The sequence below is a fragment of the Taudactylus pleione genome, unplaced genomic scaffold, assembly GCF_031769625.1.
Source record: "Taudactylus pleione unplaced genomic scaffold, aTauple2 ptg000886l, whole genome shotgun sequence".
Classification (NCBI taxonomy): domain Eukaryota; kingdom Metazoa; phylum Chordata; class Amphibia; order Anura; family Myobatrachidae; genus Taudactylus; species Taudactylus pleione.
The window spans coordinates 1,527,524-1,554,624 of NW_028285287.1; the positions used below are offsets into that span (position 1 = coordinate 1,527,524).

The 27,101-nt window shown below is 49.8% G+C and overlaps 1 protein-coding gene across 2 annotated transcripts in view; it reads right to left on the bottom strand.

Moving 5' to 3' along the window:
* The window catches only part of FLOT2 (flotillin 2), an 85,254-nt gene that overhangs the window by 46,605 nt on the left and 11,548 nt on the right, over positions 1 to 27,101 (bottom strand). For both annotated transcript variants that reach the window (XM_088459017.1, XM_088459018.1), the window contains exon 2: positions 507 to 588. In XM_088459017.1, the coding sequence (XP_088315143.1) occupies positions 507 to 588 (82 nt within the window). The remainder of the gene's footprint in view (positions 1 to 506; positions 589 to 27,101) is intronic.

Genomic DNA, 27,101 nt, shown 5'->3' on the forward strand with positions numbered 1-27,101 from the left:
CCCGCGGGTGAGAACGGCTCCCGCAGGCTGTTAGGGCAGGGCACTTTTTGCCCTCCTCCTGGAGGGCAGGGTGCTTTTTGCCCTCCAGAAGGAGGGCAGGGCGCCGCGCCCCGCTAAAACAGCCTAGCGGGAACGCTATTACCCGATTTAATGACCGATCACTCGTTCTGTCCTTCATTAATATGTATGGCACCACATGTGATATCATGTGATTGGACGTGCAGCATGGGTAACCACACAATATCTCATGCGACCGCAGGAGCACGCAAATTGGGCATACACACTGCACGACAAGCCAGATTTGCCTTTCCGATTTGGTCAAATCAGGCCGATATCACTCCAGTGTATAGCCAGCTTTAATTTTGTACAGTACTCTCTGGTAGCATCATGGACACATTGCACCTTTAGAGTGATTAACAATGACAGTTATACAATCTGGAATTCTGCGTATTTCCCTATTCTTCATATTTGATAACGTTTGCTACAGTGAAATAGAGGTCACTTACCGTTTAGTGTCAGAAATACACCACCACGCCCAGGCCCATCCGCCGTACACATACTGTTTAGAATCGGATCCACAGCACCCACCTACAAAATGGAACAAGTGAATCAGAAAAAGCAACATCCAAAAAAGGAGAAGAAACCAACAAAAAAAAAAAAAAAAAAAAAGTACTCACTAGCATTACTACTACTTTAATATTACAACGAATGCAAATAGGTCTGAAAAAAAATTAAAAATAAAAGAATGCAGTGTTTCTAATGGTACCATGCTCACTTAAACGTGTGCTAGCTTTCTGGTGCTTTATCTTTTTCAGATGGTATCTAAAGGGGCCTATCCATTAGACGACTTTTTCAACGATCTGACCAAAGCCTAGCGTTCAGAAAGTCGTCTAATGGATAGCCGGCAAGGACCAGCGATGCAAGTGTACGCTGGGTCCTTGCCGACGCATTCGGTATGAAATATCGCCTGACGAATGGCTGGCAGTTCGATTCTCGGCAGCGTCAGCTCGACAGATGAAGAGATCCCGGCAGCGGCAGCCCGACAGCGCTGGAAATCCCAATCGTCCCTATGTAAGTACAAACTAACCTAACCCCCCTAACCCTCCTTAGGGGTGCCTAACCCTAATCCCCCCTCTAAGTGTCTAAACCTAAGTCCCCCGAGGGGGTGCCTAACCCTAAGCTCCCCCCCGGGGTTGCCTAACCCTAACCCCCCCTTCCCCTAGCCTAACCCTCCCGGGGGGTGCCTAACCCTAAGTCCCCCCCCCGGTGCCTAAACCTAAGCCTCCCCCCCCCCCCCGCGGCTGTCCGCTCGCGGCGCCCGGCAACCCTTCGATCGGGATGCCGGGCGTCGGTCTCCCGGTGTCGGAAAAATCTAGACGCCTGTCATTTAACCCTCGCCGGGATAAAGCAATCGGGAAGCCGGCTGTCGGGCTTACGTCAGCCGGTTTCCCGATTGAATCCCACGGCGACTATCTGTGGAACATACTCGTCAGCCGAGCGTCAGGTTCCACATGTTCGCAGATAGGATGTCGGTCTCCTGCACTAAATGACATACAGTGAATGCCGTTCAGTGCGGGCACCGCACTTAGGCAACCTGAAGGACTCAACGCTAGTCGTTCAGTTTTGCAGGACGCCTAATGGATAGGCCCCTTTACTCTATCCACAGGTAAATGCATGATGAAAACAACAGCAACCACAAATCACTTAAAATTCCCAGTAGGAAAAACGGTTGCCAAAATGTACATGACCTAAAGTTACTGTATAAAACTTAAGATAAATCCAAAATGTGCGAAGAAGCACCCAAATGTCAAGTCACAATACCATTGGCAAAAATCTGCCCGATACTGCTACCTGTATCCATTAAGGGCTATGCCACATTGGGCATTATTCTTCACGCTTAATATACTGCGCTCACAGCAGTCAAGGGCAGTGACGTGCCCAGGTACTGGAAGGGGACATGCCCAAATGAAAGGAGGGGCGGCTACAAAAAAAAATAAAATAAATTGGGCGATGTGTACCCCTATGCTCCTATAACAACCAACATATTACCATTTTTACTGTCTCACCTCTTACCTGGATTTATATTTGTGAAGATAATATTTTGAATGGGCTAGAAATGTGTGCTACAGGAGGGTTTCCATAGCCTAAGCTCTTGGTCAGTATAGCACTATGGAGTTCCTTTCATCATCGCTTTTTGAACTCTTCCATTTACAACTTCACGTTGTGTTACATAATACAGGGCTCGACAAATCCCGGGAGCCAGGTCGCCATGGCTACCAGATTTTACTAACTGGCTACCAGATTTTGCAGGGTGAGAGAAAGCAGATCCTCGTCCACCCCAGCAGAGATTCGTCCCTGTATCATTATCATCATTTATTTAGTATTGCGGTGTTCATTTCATGCAGAGGACTGCATGTGCTTAGTGTCGCTTGTGGTGACTGCTGTGCCGGTGTCCATCTTGGCCTTCGACTGCGCTGACTTCTCTCCATCCCGGCCTGTGCTGACCTCTGCTGTCTGCCACAGTCTGCGCTGATACTCCTGTACGTTTGCTGTCGCCTAACTCTGGCTGCATAGAGCTTTCCAGTAAGAGGGTCTATGCGCGGCCAGGGATTGTGGAGCAGCTTCAGAGGGATAGTGGTGTGACCACGATTGGGTTAAGTGGAATGGCTGCGAAGGGGTCGTTTTCTGCCCAGTACCACCTTCGTTGTGTGGCCATTGTGGTTGGTTGCTGGGGGGGGGGGGGGGAACGACACCCTGGGGTGAGGTTGGTAGCTGCTCATTAGTGTGGCCGTGGGTGGGGATGTTGGTGTTTGCCCGGGGGTAGCTGCACAGCAATGTGGCTGCAGAGGGGTGGTTTGCCTGGGGGTACTCTTAGTAGTGTGGCCATGGGGGTTGGTTGCTTGGGGCGGGGGTTAGGTGGTCAGGAATGTGGCCCCGGGGAGGATGGGGGTTTGTAGTACATTCTGGCACCAATGGGTTATGTGTAAATGTGGTCAGTTATTACTGGATATTACTGGGTGGGGGGTGGAGCAGGGGAGCTGTGCAGAGCAGTGATGGGGCCTCCTTTTTACTATATCCATTCAACTGCAGCCATTTTGTGGACTAGTATAGTTTGTATAACAGTAGCATAACACACAGAGCTGTGGCTCCTACACTTTCATCCTGGCTCCTAGATTTTAAACAAATTGGTGAAGCCCTGACATAATAGCTGTGTAGTGTTCATTCTAGCATCCTGCTCATGTCATATTCCGTGTTGTTACTCTTTTCTGCCTGGGGTGTCGCTCTCTGTCAAGATACAAAACAAATGTGGTACCAGAGCAAAGGTGTTTAGGACCGAAAACTTGATGTGTTAAGCTATGGCTTCTATGTTAATAAACCCTGCTGATTTATTTCAAGCCTGGTGAGTGCCCCTGCTGTTGTATGTATGTTAAATACGCCTCAGTAGCATTGAGCATCTTTTTCCCTTCAAATGCGTCTTATTCGCACAGCATGTGAAAGGCTACATTAGAGTGTCGCAGCCACTGACAGTGTAACATAGCATTTTGCACGCAGATACACCAGCAGTAGTACACAGATCATATTATTTTAATCAGCAGAAGCTGCATGTGCATCCTATTCACATGGTTGTGCGAATAAGACGCATTTGAAAGGAAAAAAAACACACAAAAAGCCGCTCAGCGCTACAGAGTCATGCAGTGCTGGATCTAGAAAGGGGCACTTCTGTTCACGCCCGAAAAGACGCCGCCAAGAGGGGCAGGGCGCATTCTGCCCTTTAGAGATTGGGCAGTGCACGGAACCCCGCTAAGAGAGCCTAGCGGGAACACTATACACACGTTATGTGTAACGCGACTTGTAGCACACGGATAGAAGTATGTGGACACATCTGTATCTAAACTGTATTGCACGTAACCAATATGCTTACTGCTGTATACATAATGGACTCTACGAACGGAATTTATACAGCAAGAGAAAATGAGAGCTAAAGAATGGATAAAAGGCATAGCCCATCAGAAAGACTACGGCATTCCTCTTAAGTTTAGATAGGGAATTTAGAAAAACAAGCAATCTGTTTAACAGCACATAATAGCCCACATAACATTTTATTTGTAACAATGGAAAAGGAAAATGGAAAAACTGGGTAAATGATTACACTACGACGTGTCTGTAAATCAAATATATATTTTGTTTATTGTAACAATGCAGCATGTGGGAGCGCTGGACTAACAGCTATGCAAGCTAGGGTCATACGCAGGGTGCAGCTACACAGATCAACTGCACCAACCTGATGGACTATAGGGGAGGTGTATCCAACCTTCTAAAATAACTAGTTGTTCATAGCAACCAATGTACTAGCTATCACTTATCAAGTATAGTCTATAAAATGATCGGTAGTAGCCTATTGGATGTTATGGGCAACTTCTCCACCTGTCCTCAGTTTGCTACATCGCCCCCAAAGTTACCTTGACAGATGTTACTGCTTTACTGATGGAAGGAGTATAAAAGGTACTATGGGGGCAATTCAATAGTTTTGCATGGTCGCAGCACCAGTCTTAAATGACAGTGAGCTATTTAATTGCTGTTGAGCGCATTGATATAGCCTATTAGGATGGTGGTCACAATAGGTGTCAGGCAGAATGCGGCTGTTAGGCCACACAGAGTCCTTAACCAGGATGTTGGGTTTATTGATATCAACAGGGCAACAGCGGTAACACAACGTCATCAGCGCCAAGCAGAATAGCAGTATTGTGGGGGGTTTAACAGCGGTATTTAGGTGTCTCATCAGGAGCCAAGTACTGTGTATGGACATTCAACACAGTAAAGATGGCACCAACTGCACATGAGCAATAGCTCAGCGGTGAAGTCATCAGGTCGAGGGTCGTGTCTCCCTCCGACTCTGGGTCCTAGTACCCAACATGTATAGTAGAGAGGAGACAGAGCAGTGCACGCACTCTGGACAGTAACAAGGCACCCATCACTATCATGGATCTTGTGCTCAAAAAGCAGGTGATTAGCCGCGTAAAAAACGGCTTCTTCTGTCCAAAGCGACAGTTAAGGCGCCAAAAAGTCAGACGCGATGCGGTTTAATAGCCTAAAAGTCTGACTTTGGGCAGATTTCTGCTCGCACCTCAGGAGGCTGCAAGCAGAAATCCGCGATAAGTAATGTATAACAATTGAACAATTTCCGGTCACTTTACACGTGAGCTGCAGCCGCAATAAATAAATTGATTTCTTCCCCCATATGCAACATCTCAGTTGTGTCTAGGAAACTGCATTTTCTTTTGAACAATGGAAAAATTGTGTGTGGGTTGGCCAATGTGTACAGACTATATGTCTGTGAAAGATGTTGTTCAGACATATCGTGTTGGCTGTGCAGCACAGCTGATGGCAGATATATCTGCACATCGTGCTGTGTGTACGGACGGTCAGGCGACCGTTCATACACTTGCTGCATAGGCCGCTGGTGAGGGGGCGCGCAATGCGATCCCCGGCCAGATGGCGGTGGAGTATTGGTGACAGTCCACTAATGACAGCCCTGCGAACGACTTGTAGACCACTTTCCAGCCAGCAACTTTTTGATAGTTGTGAAACTGCCACACATTATGCGGGAGATTTACTCCAAATCGCAGTATTTACAATCGGTTTGAAAGGGTGAAACGTCAAACAGTCAGTAATTTAAGGTGGTTTGAAAAATTCCAAAACTGCATGCGGTTTAAGCAAAACCATAAGGAAAACCAGGCATTTTTATTAAGACATCTGGTCATCTAGATCTGGGGCAATACACTTATTCAGTGAAAAGTTACGAGTTGATACAGCATTTATAGTAGCTTCCATTTTATTTTATTGTTTTCTGAAATTATTTGATTTATTACCGCCAGAAAAAAAAAGCAATGTACTTATTATAATCATTATTTAGTGACCAAAATAATAGAGACAAAAATAATTTCCTAGTTTTAATTCTAGGGTGGCCGGGACGGCTCTCACTGAAGGGCACAGCACCGAAGGCGCGCGCCCGAAAAAGTAGCGTGGTCACTAGAAAAAAAAAAAAAAAAAAGTGTCCGAGACACACCCCTTTTTCATCACTGTAGGGGGCGTGTCCAGCACTCGAAGATGCTGGGCTGCCCCCAAGCTCTCCCTACAGTGTAAATAGATGCCATGTGCATCTATTCAATCGCAGGACACTGTGGCCCCGCGGGTGGGGACGGCTGTTTTAGAGTGGCGCAGCCATAAAGGGCAGGGCGCATTTCAGAGACTTCAAATTGGGCAGAGCTCAGCACCTCACTGAAACACCTAGCAGGAGCACTAAAGTTCCTACCTTATGGGTGCAAAATTATTTTAAGAATATATTAGGCAGCAAAATAAATATAAGATTATATAAAGAGGACAAACTAATTGTTAACGGGGCAATAAAAATGGATGACGGGAAAAATTATTATTTTATCATGGTGTAGCATTCCTGCTAGGCATGGTGTAGCATTCCGGCCCCGCTGAAACAGCCTGTGGGGTTCTGTGCCCTCCCGCAGGCCGCAGTGACCCGTAGGTGGGGAAAAACGGCGGTGAATGCCATTCCAGTGAACGCAGCGCCCCGAAGAGTGACGAAAAGGGAACAAGTCATAAAGACAGGAGCCCTTTTCCTTGGCCACGCCCACTTTTTGGGGCACACGCAGAAGTGCCCTTTCTCTAGGTCCAGCGCCGGACCTAGAGTGAACACTAATGGTGCCAATATGCACATGGGCTAATAGTGATAGCTGATAACATATGGTGTGGTAATGATATAATTCAATCATTTACAACACTTCCTTACCTCATAACGGTCTTACAATGTTAATGGTTTATTGAGCAACTTGGTGATCCATTAGTAACCCATTGAAGTAAACATGACTAACTGTAGAATTATTTCCAAATAAACGACACTAAAATGAATATACCAAATATCGTGTGAGCAAACCTTTTACACAGTACATTTTCTGTGCTCAAAGTAGCAGCTATATCAGTTTAGACCTGTAAATGGAATGCAAACAAAATAATAGGGGGGAATTCAATTGAACGTGATGTTGACTAGTGTCGGCAATGAGTTCCCGGAGCTATTCAATTGTCCCAATCACGACTTAGATTTAAGTCGAGAAATGCAGGTTACAGAGCCTAATGTCGGGTGTTTAGTGACGGTAAATAGCATTCTCAAGGCCCCCACACGGGGTACGATATTATGCACGATCTGGCCGTTTGACGCATCGGAATGACAGATCGTGCATAATATGTACACATCGTGAGGATACACGCGCATCGTTCATCGTCCCGTCAAATATTTCCTGTTGCAGGCAATATCTGTCGGTATCGTCCATGATCTGGCGGCATATCATTCAGTGTGCATGTACCGAATGATATGTCGTTCGGATCTGCATGATGCTGCATACAAGGGATCAGGTAGATCAGTCATGCATGCATGCATGCATGCATGCATCAAGGCACTGATGCCCGCACGGATCAGTGTTAGCCGTGCGGCAAGCATCTGTGACAAAAGACACAGATGCACGGACGGATCAATGAGATCCATATGTGCTTCTGTGCTAAAAACATGTTAAACAATGAAATAAGCAAAATAAATGGCGTGCCCCTCCCCCCTCTCCCACCCAAAGCACAACCTGCCCCAGGCTACTGAGACCCAGCACTGGTTGTGCTAAATAGAGCGGACAAACGACGTACGGGTCCCCTGTATTTAGCGTAACCAGCACTATGCTCTGATCCGGTCCTGGTTCTGGAGATACAGGGTACAAAAAGCGTAGGAGTCCCCTGTAATTTCCATAACCAGCACCAAACAATTTCTAGTGGGGGCAGGTCCCCATGCCAGATCATTACCCTTGATTGTTAGTCAGCCCAGGGATCCCTGGAGAGCTGGGGGGGAGCTTGCAGTTTCTCAAGTACCAGCATGCGGGGGAGGCTTGCAGGACCTGTAGTTCCACTGCAAAAGAATATTTTTAACTCTTTCAAATGCACTATCAACACGGCACCAGAATCAGTATGATTTATGCCGGTATGGCCGGCGGTTCAAATCCCGACAGCGGCTGGCCGACACAGAAGGAAATCCCGATCGTCCCTAAGGTAAGTACTAACTAACCTAATTCCCCCCCCCTAACCCTTCCTTAGGGGTGCCTAACCCTAACTCCCCCTTACCCGCTGCCTAAACCTAAGTCCGCCTGGGGGGCCTAAGACATCAGCGGCGCAGCACTTGTGCCCCTCTGCCCAGCGTTATCGCTCCCCCCCTTGCATAAGAGACTCTCCGGCTGCTGCTTTAGCAGCCTTGGACAGTCTCCCAGTGCAGCCCGGCACACAGCAGCGTGTGCTGTGCTGCTGTGACCTAAGAGGAATGAGGAACGGTGCCGGACCCGGGTAATTAGTACCCGCTCGTGGCTCCCCCCCCTCTCTGCGCCCCTGCGTACGAGCTATCAGCTGATAGCCCGTACACACTTGCCGATGGATATCTGTTCATTGACTGTGCAGCACAGCATGCGATATGTTTGTGAACGACCTCATTCACAGACATATCGTCTGTACACTGGCCAACGTGGGCACGATATATTGGCCGATCAATTGATCGGCCAATATATCGGCCAGTGTGTACCAAGCACTAGGACGCAGCATTCAGATCTGCAATGCTGTCAGGAGGCGTCTTTTCTCCTCAGACGCCTCCTGCAGCATTAACATTTTAATATCGCTGCTGCGGGTGAACTGCATCCATCTCTGGATCAGTCCCTTACTCAGTGGCTGATTTGGCCTAGTGGCACCAGTACGTGTGGTCAGTAACAGCAACTACCAGTGATAACCAAAACAATCTGTATAGTCCCCTACAAGGTGACAAAGAGATGGACGCTAATGCAATCGAGCTGCGATTTTGCACGGAACGCAGCTGCGAAAATATGCCAATGATTCAAAAGCTTACCCGAACATAAGGACGCCCACCGCTGCTTTCTTATATCCGAATGGCGCACTCCTGCGTAAACATCGGTAACATTGTTGCACAACATGTACGGCAAATATGATCTGCCGCAAACACTGCAGCTCCCCCGATACGCAGAAAAGTTTCATGGTGCGAAAGCGATCACAATGGCTAATTTATGTACGCCCATGAAACAGAGTTTAACCGGTCACACACGCCTGCATTTGCATAACCACCACCCGTTACCTCCCACAAATGCTGACTACCTGACACTCACTTTGCGAGTGGATCCTCTACGTGAACGTAATCGTAAACAATCGCAACGCGTGCATAGTGCGCCTTATACGCAATGGCAAACAAATAGCTCAATCTGCATAAATATCGCCATTGCGTCCGTATCAGGCTATACAACAATAAAATGAATGCCTCTTTTATTAGTGACAGGGGAAAGGAAATATTTGAGTTTTGTTGGTCCCATAAAACTTAGCATATCTGTTATGGTACCAAGATATGAAGTAATTTTAATATCATATAAATTCAGTTGAATAAACATCTCTAAAGTAACTAAGTCACACGTGTCTCTATAACTGCCAGAACTTACACAACCATGGTCAGGAGATGGCCTTTCCTGACATATGTGACCTATGATGACAGATTTCAGGAACAACACTACAGTGGGAAAAAAAAAACTTCCACAGAATATGCATTTTATACTTCCGCAAATCTGAAGGAAATTGTCAAGAACCCAATAATGAACTATTGCAAAACTGCAAAAACTTTTACAAATTCCTCAATCAACCACAAGCAGACCGGTCAGACCCTCAGACGGAATGTAGTCAGTAGCCCGGCGTGCGGGATGGCAACGGTCTAAATAACGATGCCGGGTCCTGACAGGTAAGTATCGTTTAGGGTGCAGGGAAAGGGAGGTTAGGTTTAGGCACCAGGGAGGGAGGGTTAGGGGTAAGGGTTAGGGAGCTTACCTTATAGTGTCAGGATTCTGACTGTCGGGATGCAGCTGTCTGTATTCTGACCGGCGGCAACCCGACCGCAGGATCCCATACCCAACCCCCTCAGAAAAAGACGAGACCAACACATTCACCTCCGGAAATACCATGTGCTAAAGTTAACTTTCTATTGGATTTATTTATTAAGCAGCGATTTTTCAATATTGCCAATTTTCATCGAGTTTTGCTTTTGGATTCTAGGAGTGTTTTATAAAAAGCAAAATTATGAGATATGGTAAGAACTTACCTTTGTTATCTTTATTTCTACGAAGTTCATAGGGTTCCACAGGATAGCTTGGGGTATAGGTGATTACCGTCAAGCATCGGGCACCATAGAGTTAAGTTTTCAGCCACCCAGGATGCACCAGGGTCCCTCTCCTATACCCCGCCCCCGAGCCAAGACATCTCAGTTACGTAACATGCCATTGGCCGTAGGAGGAGAAGAAAGAGAAGATCTGGAAACGCACAAGAATCACATTCTCACCAGAAGGAGACGGAAAAACCAGTGACCAGAAGAAAGCCCATCTGCAGTACAGGAGCGACAGGGCGGGTGTCCTGTGGAACCCTATGGACTTCGTAGAAATAGAGATAACAAAGGTAAGTTCTTACCATATCTCATATTTTCTACATCAGGGTCCATAGGGTATCCACAGGGATACCTTGGGGATGTCCCAAAGCAGTATCCTTTAAGGGTGGGGACACTCCTGTGCTGAAAGGAGAATCCGCCGCCCGAAGGAAGCATCCTGAGAGGCAAAGGTGTCAAAAGCGTAATACCTCACAAAGGTATGGACAGACGACCACATGGCCTTGCAAATTTGGACAGCAGAGGTACCACGTCGAGCTGCCCACGAAGGACCTACAGACCTAGTGGAATGAGCCCTCTCAGAGGATGGAACTGGAAGGCCTTCATGAAGATTAGCTTCCGAAGTTGCCATACGAATCCATCCTGCTTTGAAGCAGGCCAACCCTTTTTACGGAAGCCATAGGACAAACGAGGCTTCCGATTTCCGAAAAATGAAGAGGTGCGGTCAACATAAATCCTTAAAGCCCGCAGAACATCCAGGGTGGCCTCACCCGCTGAAAGATCAGGGGAATTAAAGGCCGGCACAACGATGTCTTCATTGATGTGGAAACTTGATACCACTTTAGGAAGGAATGCAGAACGAGTGCGAAGCACCGCCCTGTTCCTATGAAAAATTAGAAAAGGGGTCGACATGAGAGAGCCCCTAAATCCAAGACACTTCTGGCCGAGGCAATGGCCAGAAGGAAAATAGTTTTAGCTGTAAGCCATTTGAGGTCCACTGAGCCCAGTGGTTCAAACGGCGGTCCCTGAAGAGCTCACAGGACCACAGCCAAATCCCAAGGAGCCACCGGCTGAATGCGAAGAACTCCCTGCAGAAAGGTGCGGACATCAGGGAGCGCAGCAATCATACGATGAAACCAGACTGACAGGGCAGACACCTGCACCTTCAGTGAATCAAGGCGAAGACCGTGATCTAAGCCAGCTTGTAGGAAAGCCAACACCCTAGATAGGCAAAACACCCGAGGAGCATAACCTCTAGGGCGACACCACTGAAAGAAGGTACACACAATGGTAAATTCTTGCAGAGGAAGGCTTCCGAGCTCTTAACATGGTTTGCACCACAGAGCCGGAAAACTCTCTTCTGGACCTTAACAGGGCCGTCTCAACAGCCATGCCGTCAAAGACAGCAGAGTCAGGTACGGGTGAAGACAAGGACCCTGTGACAGCAGGTCCGGACACAGCGGTAACCGCAGAGGAACGTCTACTGATAGACTTTTTAGGTCCGAGAACCAGTGCCGTCTGGGCCACTCGGGAGCTATCAACAGGAGTGTGCCTCCTTCCTGCTTGAACTTGCGGATTACCCTCGGAAGAAGGGAAAACGGAGGGAAGAGATAGGCGAACTGGAACATCCACTGGACAGACAGTGCATCTACCAGAGACGCCTCTTCGTCTCTTGTTCGAGACCCGTACACCGGCAACTTGTTGTTATGACGGGAAGCCATGAGGTCTATCTCCGGAAGACCCCACCTGTCCACCAGAAGTTGAAAGACTTCCTGGTGCAGAGACCATTCTCCCGGATGCACGTCCTGCCGGCTGAGAAAATCCACTTCCCAGTTGAGGACTCCCAGGATGAATACCGCTGATATGGCCGGGAGATTGTGCTCCGCCCAAACCAGGAAGCGGGACACTTCTGCTAGTGCTGCCCGACTTCTGGTTCCTCCTTGGCAGTTTATGTAGGCCACGGCGGTGGCGTTGTCTGACTGGACCTGCACCGGTTGTCCTTTGAGAACTTGACGTGCCTGCTGGAGAGCACTGAACACTGCGTGGAGTTCCAAGATGTTTATTGGAAGCCCTGCTTACTGCTGAGTCCACCTGCCTTGAAAGAAGTGTGGACCCGTGATAGCACCCCAGCCCCGGAGACTGGCATCCGTTGTCAAAAGGACCCAGTTCGCCACCCAAAATGGGTGACCCTTGTTGGGATGGGTCATCTGCAACCACCAGGTTAGAGACAGGCGAACCTCCGGAGTGACTACCATTATCTGAGACCTTATGCTCTGGAGGCAACCCATTCCATTTGGACAGGATCAATTGTTTCAGAGGTCTGGAGTGAAACTGGGCATATTCCACCGTGTCGAATACTGACACCATGGAGCCCAGTAGCCTCATTGCCGAGTGCACAGACACTCAGCGACCCTGTAGACAACTGCGCACCCTCAACTGTAAGGCAGAGATCTTTTCCTCCGTCACAAAGATCCGCTGCTGCTGAGAGTCCAACAAGGCCCCGAGGTGTAGAATCCTCTGAGATGGGATCAGGGTGGACTTTGTCCAGTTTATCAACCAGCCGTGATTCTGCAGGACCGAAATTGTCAGTTCCAGATGGCGTAGGAGGATCTCTGGGGACTCGGCCAACAACAGTAGGTCATCCAGATACGGCAACAATCGGACTCCCTACGTTCGCAGGTGAGCCGCCATGACCTTGGTGAAAACATGTTATGCTGTCGCCAGGCCAAAAGGCAGCGCCCGGAACTGAAAATGGTAATTGCGGATTGCAAACCTGAGGAATTGCTGATGACGCAAAAAGAATAGGGACATGCAGGTAAGCATCCTGGATGTCCAACACCACCATGTAATCCCCAGGTTCCAGTGCTAGAATAATGGACCGAGGGGTCTCCATCCGAAACCGAGGCACCCTCAAAGACTTGTTGAGGGCCTTGAGATTGAGAATTGGATGATAAGATCCATTGGGTTTCAGTATCAAAAAGATTGGAATAGAAACCCTGGCCCCTCTGGGATAACGGAACAGGTACTATAACTCCAGCCTGGAGCATAGTATGCAATACCTTCCGCAGCGCCAACGCCTTGTGCTGGTCTAATGGAAGGCCGGTGGTGAAAAACCGGGAGGGAGGCCTGAGCCGGAAGGAGAGGGCATACCCCTGAGAAACCACCACGTGAACCCAAGTGTCCCGTGTTGTTGTCAACCAACACTGGGCGAACTGAAGCAGGCGGCCTCCCACACTGGGATCCCCCAAAGGGAGGCCCGGACCGTCAGGCCGCAGGCGTGTCATCCGACTTGGGAGCCGGACGTCTGGTACTCCAGGCATATTTCCTGGGCTTGGCAGATTTCTTGGGGCCAGCCTGTCGTGAAAAAGACTGTGCTTTGGGCCTACCCTGGGCCATGTAAGGCCGAAAGGACGACGTACCAGAACCTGAAGGGACCGTTGCAGACGGGAGACATGCAGATTTGGCTGCTACCAGCGTAGCTACTATCTTGTCCAGATCAGGACCGAAGAAGACTTCCCCATTAAAAGGCAAACATTCTAAGCCCTTTTTGGAATCTGCGTCCGCTTTCCAGGAACGCAACCATAAGGTACGACGAGCGGCAACAGCTGCAGAGGAAATTCTGGAGGTGAGGAGACTGATATCCTGGGCCACCTCATTAATATAAGTGGCTGAGTCCCTGAGATTGCCCACTAACTCAGTCTGTTCCGCCAAACAGTCCGAGTCTAAGGACGCCTCCAGGCCATCAGCCCAGCGCTCCATTGCTCTGGCTACCCAACACACAGCCATATAGCCAGTCTGGATGCCCCTACAGCAAGGGAATAAATGTACTTAAAGCACATCTCAAACTCGCGATCCGTAGCATCCTTGAGGCGGAACATGGAGGGCATGGGCAAAGTAGCACTTCTGACAAGACGTGTCACATGAGAATCCACCTGTGGAGGATAAATAATTATCTGCAAACGGATAAGCCACCGCCAATCGCCTCTGAGGCTGATACAGTTTACCAGGATTTTTCCACGCCTCCTCTAAATGATCCACCAGTTGAATCAGAAAGAGGAAACACTGTGGCATCGCCCTTAATATCCTTGAAAAAGGCATATTTGGATTTGGCCACCGGAGGATCGTCATCCTCAATGATTAAAGCCATACGGACTGCCCGAATAAGGCCAGGAATATATACCTTAGACTTAGCGTCCGACTCTTTAGTACGGAGAGGCTCTTGATCATATAGGTCAAGAATCTCCCCTTCATCGGTCGTCACGTCATCATCATCATAATGAGCAGACCGAGACGCCAAAGGCCACAACACAGACTCTCCTTGTAAAACATCCGACAATTGCTGTACCGTATTTGTCAATGAATTAACCCACGCAGGCTCTTATGTAGCCTGGGGAGGGGAAATAGGGAGACTGTGGGGTACCATCAGCTGTCTCGGGAACCCTTGCATGGGTGACGACACCACTGACTGCTGGGATAATCCCATTTGAGTGAATGCAGGAGGCGGAGCTAGCTGGCCCACCAGGATTGTAAGCGCCTTAGCGAAACAAGCCCAGGGAGGTTCCTGCACCGAAGCAGTGACAGTAATTGGGCGCGCCAATAAGTAACACTGCCGACATAACCCCTCTGCGTTACCATCTCCCTCCGCTATTGGTACACTGCATGTAGTACACAGAAGCTGGCGAGGAAAGTCACTCTCAGACATGATGGTAAAGTATGTGACCCTCTCACTGATACTTATTAATATAGTGGGAGAACACCCTGTAATACCGCACCGCAAGGGTTTTAGCAGAGTAAGAGCAGGGACAGTAAAATGGCTGACAGTAGAAAGTGAAAGTACAGGTAGCAGCGCTAGCAGTAAGTCACATACAATGCAGAAGAATCAATTCCATGCACCATCAGCGCTGATTTCAACTGCACAGACAGAGTCTGGTAGGACACAGCGCTGCATACACTGACCTTATCGGAGGAAAGGTATGCAGGGGGACCCAGACCACAATGCTGCAGACACTCAGTCAGCTTCCAGCAGTGTTCACCACACTTTCAAGAAGATGGCCACCAAGGAGCAGAGAGGAGGCCGGCCTGGGGGAGGAGCGCTACCACAGGACCAACCGGCAGGTGCAGAGAGGACTGTGTGCAACAGGGGAGGCGCCGGCTGTAAACAGGAAAAGGCGCGCTCCCCTGGCATGCAATTAACCCCCAGGACTGCCGTAGCGCTTGCCGCTCAGCCGCGGCCCGCTGTCCCTGGGGTATAGTGGAAGCACAGATTATTTGCCTGGCTCCACGCTGCAGCCAGTCCCCAGGGAGCCCCCTGCCTGGGGACTCTGGACCATGTGTTCAGCGGGGACCCACCACGGGACCCTGCCGCTTACCTGTCCCCCTTGGATCCGGCCACGGTCCGAAGCATCTGGGGTCACCGCTAGCCGTGACCCCAGATACTTACCAGCATCCCCGGATCAGTACCAGCGTTCTGGTACCGGCGGGGTGAAGGGGAGACCGCATGGAAGTCAGTACTGACTGTCCATGCTGTACTCCCAGATGTGCAGCCACAGCTGCCGATTGTAGAAAACTTCAGGGGCTAAACATGTGCTCCGACTCAGAGCCGGGCACCAACGAAATTGGGATGCCTTGGATCAGGGGCGGGGTATAGGAGAGGGACCCTGGTGCATCCTGGGAGGCTGAAAACTTAACTCTATGGTGCCTGATTCCTGACGTCATCACCTATACCCCAAGATATCCTGTGGATACCCAAGAGAAATTCAAAGCGTACCAAACAGAGGGCCTGATTCAAACCCGCTCGCTAAAGGTGCGTTCGGTTGACCTGAGCGATTTTCCCCCATCTGCGCATGCGTATAATTCACAGTGCGTGTGCGCAAGCCATTCGTTGTGATCCGCTTTTGGTAGCTCGTAAGCCACTATCAGGTCGCTGCTTGAAGTGACAAATAGTGCCGTTTGTGGGTGGTAACAGTGGAAGGTGCATGTGAACGGGGGAGTGGTGTTGCAAACGCAGGTGTGTCTGCCCGCCAATACGGCATTTAAAGGGTGTGCATAATTAGCAAAGTAGTGTCATTGTACACGTCACCTGCATGTATTTCAGTCCGCACTGATTGCAGTGCTTGCCACAGGTTAAGGCAACCCCAAGGACTGCGAGCAGCTCCGATGCCTGACGATGGTCCCGATTAAGCAAACATTTCCCGGAGATGACATGTGTTGCGAATGGCAAGGGGGCGTCTTCAGACACTTGCGAGCGCACTTTGCCGTTGCTCGCTAACACGCAGTGGGCGTCCTTACGCGACGTAGTGCGAGAGCTTAATTTAAATATCCGGCCCCTTTCTGCAAGTGAGCGATTGCATCTTGCGAGTGGTTCTGAATCAGGCCCAGAGTGTGATGCAAGTATATGGCAAGCAAGAAAGAAAAATGACAAGACATAATGAAACAAACATCAAAGGATCACTTACTGGCATTATAAGCCTGCAGAATACTTGCGTCACATTCCATGTGGTTGTGTCCAAACAACGTAAGCTAGCCCCAAAGCAAGCCTAATGAATCATTTTTCATCACATTACCAAGAAGTTTGGTAAATGCAGCCAGATGAAGACTACTATTGACCCGTCTATGCGCTCACCACCTAACCAGACTAATAGGCCTAGTGATACAGGAAGCAGGCAGAACCCAGAAAGGATGGATCTACAAGCACAAACGAAGCGGACACTGGGCCTGATTCAGAGACGGACGCTCGCTCTGAATCAGGGCGTTTTTTGTTTTTTTTGTGCGGCCTCCTAGCCGCTCGCATAGCTGTGGGTGACAACCCACAGCTATTGCGAGCGGCCAGGTTGATGGTCGTGATGGTCAAGACCATCGCGACAATCAGGCTTGCGACGAGACCCTTGTGGTAGGGTCTCGTGGCCGCAAGCCCCAGAGAGCTTCTGGCTCTAATAGAGCCGGAAGCTCTCCCACTGACATCACTAGTGATGTCAGTGGGGCCGCCCCAAGACGGCAGGCGTTCCTTCGGGAACGCCTCCGTTTGGCCAAACACCCCCCTGCCCGCCTACCAAACGGGGCGAGCTGTCAATCACCATCGACAGCTCGCCTCCTTTGGTGCGAGACCCGGAGCGACAGATCACCCGTCGCTAGCCGGGTCTCGCGCATGCTCACGACGGAACCGGCTCCGTCGTGCGCATGCCCAGTGGGCAAACATCGACCCGGTTGCGAGCGCTCATGATCATGTCTGAATCAGGCCCACTGAACTCTATAGCTCAACTCCTGTATTGGAGACTGATGTAAAATTGTGATAAAGTTTGGGAGCCCTTTAGAACGGTCTCAATTACTGCATACAATTGACCTTAAATATGTTCAGATTCTCTCTAAAGTAATTGAAAAAAAAAAAAAAAAAAAAAATTATAAAAAAAAAAAAAGGACCCAATTAAACACATTAGGATATACATTTTAGTCATTTACTGATAAAAATGATCCTACATTAAATTTGTCAGAAAAAGAATTTGAACCTCTAGGAATCAACCCTTAAGCAGCTATGACTTGTACCAAATATTCACGTAATTGTTTATCAGTCCCACACATCTGGTGGGATCGGTATGAATGACTGCCGGACCTATGTCCGGCGGTTCAAATCCCGACGCCGGAAGACCGGCAGCAGTGAAGATCCCGACAGGCAAGTAAACTAACTAACCTAACCCTCTCCCCACCCTTAGAGGTGCCTAACCCTAACCTCCCCCCTAGTCCCTAACCCCCCCGTAAGTGCCTAAACCTAAACCCCCCCCGCCCCCACAACCTCCACCCGGGGGTGCCTAACCCTAACCCCCCTTCCCCTAGCCTAACCCTAAGTCTCCCCTAACCTAAAATCCTCCCCCCCCCCCCCCAGCAGCTGTCCTCGCCCGCCTTACCTTCGTTCGGAATGCCGGTCTATTGATAGGTGTTGGGATTTCGACACCTATCACTAGTCCCCTGTCAGGATTGCAAAGTCGGGAAGCCGGCGGTCGGCAATTCGACCATCGGCTTCTGGACTGCATACCCAAGTGGTTCTTCTCTACCGTCAAATTCTATGGGCTTGATTCAATTTAATGCGAATTGCATAGCGCCAGGAGGGAGCTCCCGGAGCTATTCAATTCAGCACGCTGTTTTGTCAGAAAATGCCGGTTCTTGCGCCTTAAACATGGTGTATAGTCGCGAACTGGCATTCTCAGACTAAACTGCCCAGTGCGATGCCGTTTCCATGGTGCTAAGGCCAGAAAACAGCATTGCGCCAGGAGTTTTGCAGGATTTCTGCTTGCACCCCACGAGGGGAGCGAAAAGAAATCCTTAGTTGGGGTTAATTGTGTGCTGAATTGAATAGCACCGGGAGCTCCTCCCGGCGCTACTCAATTCGCGTTGATTTGAAACAGAGCCCCATGTTTCTATCTGTAATCAACGTTTTGAGACATCAATAATAATAATAATAATAATGGTGTTTTTTTTTTTTTTTTTTTTTTTTTTAAAAAGGGATTACTAAGTTTGAAATAGATGTTATTGACCTAATTCAATTATTAAAAACAAAACGACAAATTGTGGGCTTTTTTTTTTTTTTTTTTACAGAAATGGTCCTCTCCTTGACATCCTCCCACGCACTCTACTCTTGTTCAGTGTCTTGCCTTATTGTGGACTCAATGCTGACATTAGCCAGTACACCAGAGGCCTGCAGATCCTTTGACGTGACCCTAGGTCTCTCATCTGTTCTTCTATGGTTGTTTTGTTAGACAACCACCTCTGGGGAGAGTAATAGTAGTGTTGAATTTTTGCCATTTGCACCCTGACAGTGAATTGGTGAAAGCCAATGTCTTTGCTAAACATTTTAGAACCTTTTCCAGCATGTTAAGCATCAGTAACTCTTTATATCTTTTGATTGAGACATGTAATGAAGTAGAGTAACAAAATTCAATTGTTTCTACTTCAGAGTCCATAGGGGGTCCACAGGGTTGACCTTGGGGTATAGCTGGATCTGGATCCACGGGCACCACGCAGTTAAAGCTTTCACTTCTCTCAGCATGCACTTGGGTCTGTCCTCCTCTATACCCCGCCCCCGAGCCACAGGCACCTCAGTTTTAGTTTGTGCCCGGCCGGAGTCGGGTCACCCTGTTGCAGTGGGGCTGCAGGAGCAGCCCCTAAGCTTTATTTTTAAAGAGAAAAGTTTTTTTTACACCATCAGAGTGGCAACATCAGACTGTCCTTTAGGACGTCCACGCTGCCGCTCCTATTGCCCGCTGGTGCCGCGACGCCAGTACAGATCTGGGGATCGCGGCGGGACCCCAGAGTCTGTACTAGCCGGGCTCTGGGGACTCCCTTGGCTGCTGCCGAATCGCCGGGGATCAGGTAAGCCGCGGGTGGCTGCGTGCGGCGGCCCGCGGATACTTTACATGCAGTCAGAAGCCTCCTGTCCCTGGGGACAGGCCGGAGGCGGCGGGCTCCCCCTCTCTGAGGAACACCCCGCTCGACCGCTAGACCACCAGGGTAGTAGGCTGGAAGCGGGACCAGCAACCCGGGGGTTCATTGCTAGCCAGGGGCGGCAGCCTTCCCTGTCTAGCGGCTCCTCCCCTCAGCTCAGCGCGCCTTTCAGCACGCAGTCTGGCGTCGCTGAGCTGCTCTCATCTCTCGGCCACTCCTCCTCTGAGGTCTCCAGCAGCCATCTTTACTGGCAGGCATCGCAGAACTCCCAGGCGGTATCAAGTGGACCGGTCCCCCTGTGTACCTCTCTCCTGCTGAAGGACAGTGTACACAGCACTATAGTCCTCCCAGACACTTAATTTGCGCGGTTGATTGTAGCGAAAGGTGCAGTGAGTACTAACTTTTCTGCATTGTATGTGACTATTGCTAGTGCTGCCTGTCTGTGACTTATTCTCCTTACTGTCAGCTTATACCTATCCCTTTCCTTCTCCTACGGCCTGGCAGGTGTGTGGGGGAAGGGCGTTTTTCTGGTAACCTCACTTATATAAATCACGTATTTGTGAGGTCAGTCACATACTGTTGTGTGCTACACAGTACCATATCTGGGCTGTTTGTGTTGCATACTAGTGAGTGCGCGGGTGTTAACACCGTAATTCCTCTGGTGATACATATCCATTAAGTATTTACTGTATCATGTCTGATGAGGAGACTGAGCGCTCCAGGGCTCCTGTGTTGTTTTCCTGCAGACGCTGTTCTGCGAGAGTGGATAGGGAAGATTTATCTCCGGATGGTCTGTGCCAGCTGGTATCTGGTCCCTCTAAACCCCCTATATATCGCAGGACCCTCCTTGGGCGATATTTTCCCAGGTGCTGGCGTCTATTGCGGACAGTTTATCGGTCCCAACAACTCTCCCTTCTCAGGCGTTGCCCCAGCCGAACATCCCCCATTCCCCGGGTATTCTGCAGTTTTTGCAGTCTCCCCCCGGATCCCGGACTGTGGGTCCCTATACGGGGCTGCTTGTGTATGTCCAGTCTCCCCCTGTGACACAGCAGTCTGTGGTGCCTGTCCAGAGTTTTCCTCAGTCGGCTCCTCCACCCTGGGTAGATGTTCTCTCCAGCTCGGTACTGAGTCTGGCGGCCTCATCTTCAGCGTCTCAGTCGATGTTGCAAAGTGATGTGCCACCAAGGGCGTCTAAGCGTCCTTTTGTGGGTTCACTGACGGCGCATTTGTCGGACTCGGACGTGTCGTCAGATGATGGAGAGATTCATGAGGACTCTGACTGATGCCGTGGGCCAGGAGGTAGAGACCAAGTCCTCCATTAATGTGCCGGCATTGGTTAGGGCGGTGCGGGCTATCCTCCATATAGAGGATGATGCGCCGGCTCCTAGGTCGAAGTTTCCTAATTTTAAAAAGGCTAAGGTAACTTCGAATGTTTTTCCCCTGTCTGACCAATTGACGGATCATATGGCGGTGGCCTGGCAGTTGCCCAGTAAGAGATTCCAACCGCAGAAAAGGTTGGAGTCTAATTATCCTTTTTCCTGAAGCATATTGCAGGAAATGGGAAACCCCACCGGCGGTGGATTCCCATGTCACCAGCTTAATTAAGAGCGATACGTTGCCATTGCCGTCTATCTCTTCTCTGAAGGATCCCACGGACAGGAAAGTGGAGACTTGTTTAAAGTCTATCTATTCCCTCTCTGAAGCTGTGGCCCGTCCGTCCATGGCTAAGGCCATTGAGAGCTGGGCCAACGCGTTGGAAGATACCTTTACGGACGATGCTCCGAATATCCATATATTGAGGAAGCGTCGTTAAATGCTAGCCTGCTGACCTCTAGGGTGTCGGCTGCAGCTGTGTCGGCTCGTTAGTCCTTGTGGCTGCGGTCCTGGAGGGCGAACGCGGATTCTAAAAAGGGCCTGAAGGCATTACCTTTTAATGGGGAGTTGCTTTTCGGTCCGGACTTGGACAAAATAGTGGATACTCTGGCTAAATCCAAGTCTGCCTTCCTCCCTTCGGCTTTAGCACCTACTAAGGTGAGGAGCTCTGCTTTTCGGTCCTTTCGGGTTCAGGGAAAGGCCAAAGGTCAGTCCTTTCTGAGGCAGTCGGCAACGTCCGCCTCTAAACCCAAGAAGCAGGCCTGAAGTGCCAGGCGCCCTGCTTCCAAACAGGAAGATAAACCTTCTGCCTGATGGGACGGGCCTCCCTCTGGGGGACCCCAGAGTAGGAGGCCGACTTCTTCAATTTGCCCAGTGCTGGCACAAAACCACCACGGATGCCTGGGTTTGAGAAGTGGTCTCCCAGAGGTACGCACTGTCTTTTTGGCACAGGCCGCCCCACCAGTTTTTCTGCAAGAGTCCTTCTCAGGACAAAACCAAGGCTTTACAGATTCAGGAGGCTATAGAGTCCTTGCTGAAAGCAGGGGTCATTGTTTCCGTTCCTCAATCACAACGAGGGACGGGGTACTACTCTACTCTGTTTCTGGTGCAGAAACCCATTGGTTCTCATCACCCTATCCTCAATTTGAAGTCTCTGAACAAATTCCTCAGAGTTCCCAAATTCAGGATGGAAACGTTATGTTCTATCATTCTGGGGATGGAACCTGGGGATTATATGGTGTCCCTGGATATCCAGGACGCCTACCTCCATGTTCCGATAGCACATTCGCACCAGCGATATCTGAGGTTCGCTATCCTTCAGCATCACTATCAGTTCCGGGCGCTACCCTTTGGCCTCTCCACGGCACCAAGGGTATTCACCAAGGTGATGGCAATCTTGGCCGCACATCTTCGGAACCAGAACGTACGGCTGCTGCCGTACCTGGACAGCCTCCTTTTGCTGGCAAGCTCTCCGGAGGTCCTGCTTCAACATCTCCACCTGACGATCGCTTGTCTGCAAGCGCACGAGTGGTTGATAAATTGGAGAAAGTCTTCCCTGATTCCATCACAGCGGATGGTTCATTTGGGAGCCCTACTAGATTCTCATCAGCAAAGGATCTTCCTGACTCCGGAAAAGGTCGCCTCCCTACAGCTGCGGATACACAGTTGCCTGAGCAGTTGCCGCCTGTCGGTCCATTCGGCAGTGAGAGTTCTGGGGTCCATGGTGTCGGCATTCGACATGGTGGAATTTGCCCAGTTCCATTCACGGCCCCTGCAGGGGCTGATTCTATCAGAATGGAACGGGTTACCTCACCGGATCCGCTCTCAGATGCTGGAGTTGTCTCCGGGAGGTTCGGCAGTCTTTGGCCTGGTGGCTTCAGACAGCTCATCTGGTCGAGGTGCGCCCCTTTTGGATCCCAGACTGGGTCCTGCTCACAACAGATGCCAGTTTCCAGGGTTGGGGGGCAGTGACAGGCTCGTTGTCACTTCAGGCACGTTGGACGGCGGAGGAAGCACTTCTTCCCATCAACATCCTGGAACTGCGGGCTGTGTACAGGGCCCTGCAGTCATCCGGCACCGCTCTTCAAAGAAGGGCGGTTCAAGTTCAGTCCGACAACGCCACCACGGTGGCGTACATCAACCACCAGGGAGGAACTCGCAGTCGGGCTGCGATGTTGGAGGGGTCCTTGCTTGGGCGGAGTGCCACATGCCAGCGATCTCGGCGGTCTTCATCCCCAGTGTCCTCAATTGGGAGGCGGACTTGCTCAGCCGTCACGACGTGCATCCCGGGGAATGGTCGCTTCACCCAGAGGTGTTTCAGCTACTCGTGGACAGATGGGGGCTGCCAGAGCTGGACTTGATGGCCTCCCGTCACAATCAGAAGTTGCCCGTGTACGGGTCAAGGACAAGAGACGCAGGCGCATGTCTGGTAGACGCGCTGTCGGTGAAATGGACATTTCACCTGGTGTATCCTTTCACTCCAATATCCCTGCTACCTCGGGTCCTGCGGAAATTCAAGTAGGACGGCGCACGCTCGTGCTGGTGACTCCAGCGTGGCCCAGACGTCCTTGGTACTCCGATCTGAGGAGCCTCTCCATCGACGCTCCGTACCTTCTTCCTCAGAATCAGGACCTACTGTCTCAAGGGCCCTGTCTTTACCCAGATCTGGGTCGGCTTTCTTTGACGGCGTGGCTCTTGAGACAGCCATCTTAAGGTCTCGGGGCTTCTCGGGTTCGGTTATTAGTACCATGCTCAGGGCCCGCAAACCTGCTTCCGCACAGATTTACCACAGGTTGTGGCGCACCAGTGGTGCGAGTCCAGAAACTATGATCCTCAGGTGTTCCGAGTTTCTAGGATCTTGGAATTTCTTCAATCAGGTTTGGACCTAGGCTTACGCCTTGCCTCCCTGAAGGTGCATGTGTCCGCGCTGCCCGTGTGGTTCCAGCTAAGGATCGCTACACTGCCAGATGTTCACACTTTTTTCCAAGGTGTTCTCCGAATCCAGCCTCCCTTCGTGCCTCCTGTGGCTCCTTTGGACTTGGCGGTGGTTCTTCGGGTCCTGCAGGGCCCTCCTTTTGAGCCCCTTGAGTCGGTTGACCTCAAGTGGTTAACACTTAAGACTGTTTTTCTCCTGGCGATTGCTTCAGCCAGGAGGGTGTCAGAGTTGGGGGAGCTCTCCTGTCGTTCCCCCCTTCTTGATTTTTCACTAGGACAGAGCGGTGCTTCGCACTCATCCTGAGTTTTTGCCTAAGGTGGTCTCTAAGTTCTACATCAATCAGGAACTTGTGGTGCCAGCTTTTCAGTCTCCTGATCTTACAGCTGGTGAGGCTTCGTTGGACGTTGTCCGTGCTCTCAGACTTTATGTTGACAGGACTGCTTCTGTTAGAAGGTCCGATTCTTTGTTTGTCCTCTTTGGTTTTCATAAGAGGGGTTGGCCTACCAACAAACAAACTGTTGCCCGTTGGCTTTGTTCTGTTATTCGTGAGGCTTATATACAGGAAGGTTTACCTGTTCCGGCCTCTGTTAAGGCTCATTCCACTCGGTCTGTGGGTCCTTCTTGGGCTGCTAGACGTGGTGCCTCCGCTGTTCAGCTGTGCAAGGCAGCCACTTGGTCTTCAATTCAGACGTTTGAGGTTTTATGCGTTTGACACCTTTGCCTCTCAGGATGCATCCTTTGGGCGCAAGATTCTCCTTTCTGCACAGGAGCGTCCCCGCACTTAGTTGAACTGCTTTGGGACATCCCCAAGGTCAACCCTGTGGACCCCCTATGGACCCTGAAGTAGAAAACAAGAGATATGGTAAGAACTTACCTTTGTTATCTCTGTTTCTACGAAGTCCATAGGGTCCACAGGGCGTCCGCCCTGATGCACCTGGCTTCGTATGGGCTGTGTGGCTGGACACCGATTTTTCCGTCTCCCATTTCTGTGAGTATGGTTTCTTGTGTGTTCCAGTCTTCCTTCTCTCTGTTTAGTCTCCTCCTCCAGCCTTGGCTGCTTACCAACTGAGGTGCCTGTGGCTCGGGGGCGAGGTATAGAGGCGGACGAACCCAAGTGCATCCTGGGAGCAGTGAAAGCTTTAACTGCGTGGTGCCCATGGATCCAGATCCAGCTATACCCCAAAGGTCAACCGTGTGGACCCTATGGACTTCGTAGAAACAGAGATAACAAAGGTAAGTTCTTACCATCTCTCTTGTTTTTTGTGCACCCGAATTGTTTCCACCGACGGGCGCAGATGCATATCTGCTCGCACGCTCCTGATGTGGTGAGTAGTAATAGTCGAAAAGTCCATCTTTTGGGTGCGCTTAGCAGGACTTTAGACAGCAGCTTTACATGTTTAAACCGAAATGGGTGTGAAGTCCCAGCGGCTGAATAGTCACTGGTTCACATCCCGACAGGGCAGGCAAGTACCCTATCCCTACCCCCCCACCCCAACCCTAACTTAGTGGTGCCTAACCCTTAACCCTAACTTCTGCTCCTAGAACCTAAACTCCCCCCGGAGGTGCCTAATCTTAACCCACCCTTACAGCACCCTAAACCCAACCCCACTATGCTCCATAAACCTAACACTCCCCCCCCCCCCCCTTTCCCTCAGCAATGTTTACCTGCATTCTGATATCTTATTGTAAGAACAAAGAAATTTATTTTACTCAACAAAAATGAAGAATTGCGACATTCCAATCAGTATTTCAGTCCTGAAAGACAGTGGTTGAAACTTCAAACAATGAACAAGGAAGTACTGAAAATAAACGGAGAACCTTTTTTATGTTCACTAAACCAACTGTTTACAGGTAAAACAAACCATGTAAGAGTCTTTAAATAGGAAGTGGATTCAGAAAAAAATACTACAGCGCATGATTCGTTTTCCTGTAAATAAATGCAAGATCACACGTCACACATCCTGCATTATCTCACACTATTAAAGAGATGTATCAAACCTTGGAGACAAAGTACCAATCAGCTCCTAACTGACATTTTTCAAACACAGCCTGTAAGATGACAGTTAGGAGCTGATTGATTGGTACTTAATCTCTCCCCACTTTATCGCTCGACAAGGGGGCAATTCAATTGTGGCGCGTACGCCCTCCCGCTGGCCGTCTACAGTAATGGGCATCTAGCAGAGCAATTCAATTGTTCTCTGACACACATTAGACACGGCAGTCACGTTATTTTCTCACAGCCTCTGGAGGTGTGAGCAAAAATGCGTCTAAAACGCCATTTTTTGGGCACCTCGACGGTGGTTTGGGCGCCCTAACCACCTATTTAAGCAGGTTTAGTCGCTTTGCGCGCTAAACCCAGTGCTTGTGGGTGCGGTTAATGCTAATGGGCGCCTGAACTGAGAAACAACTGAATTGCTCCATTGGGCACCTATTCGCATAGACACCCAGCAGGGGGCGCATGCTGTAAGGCTCAGTACATCTCCCCCATACTGAGCTACGGATTGCAAGCTACCGAACAGAGTAGCCTTACCTCTCTGTCTTATTACCCAGTCTTGATTAATCATTGTCTTTGTTCTCAACTGAAAAGTGCAATGGAATATGCTGGCGTTATATAAATGTTCACAATAATCTTTTTATCATAGTTGTTTTCATAAACATGCCATCACAAAGCCACAAAGGTGCTACATAAAAATTTGTAGAAAACAACCTTCAGCTGTACAATATTAGTCAGACACGTAGCTGTAATTGGTGCCAGCTTGTCCATTGCTCCCCTCTATGGCTGACTTCTCGCTGCTTGATAAATAGACCCCTGTAAAACAAGTGAAGACAAGTGTGGAGAAATGGACCGGTGGAGAAGTTGCCCATAGCAGTCAAGTATATTATAGACTGTACTTGATAAATGCTACTTCAAAGCTGATTGGTTGCTATGGGCAACTTCTCCACTGCTTGATAAATAGACCCCACAGACGGATACTATCCATTCAGAAGTGAACCTGTTAAGACAAGAGGTTAGCATGGCCACATTGAGCACACTGGAGGTGCTGCTTTACAATTCCTTCATATCCAGGTCAGATTTATAGGTCACTGATGTGGAAAATGAGAACCAAAGCAACAATATTC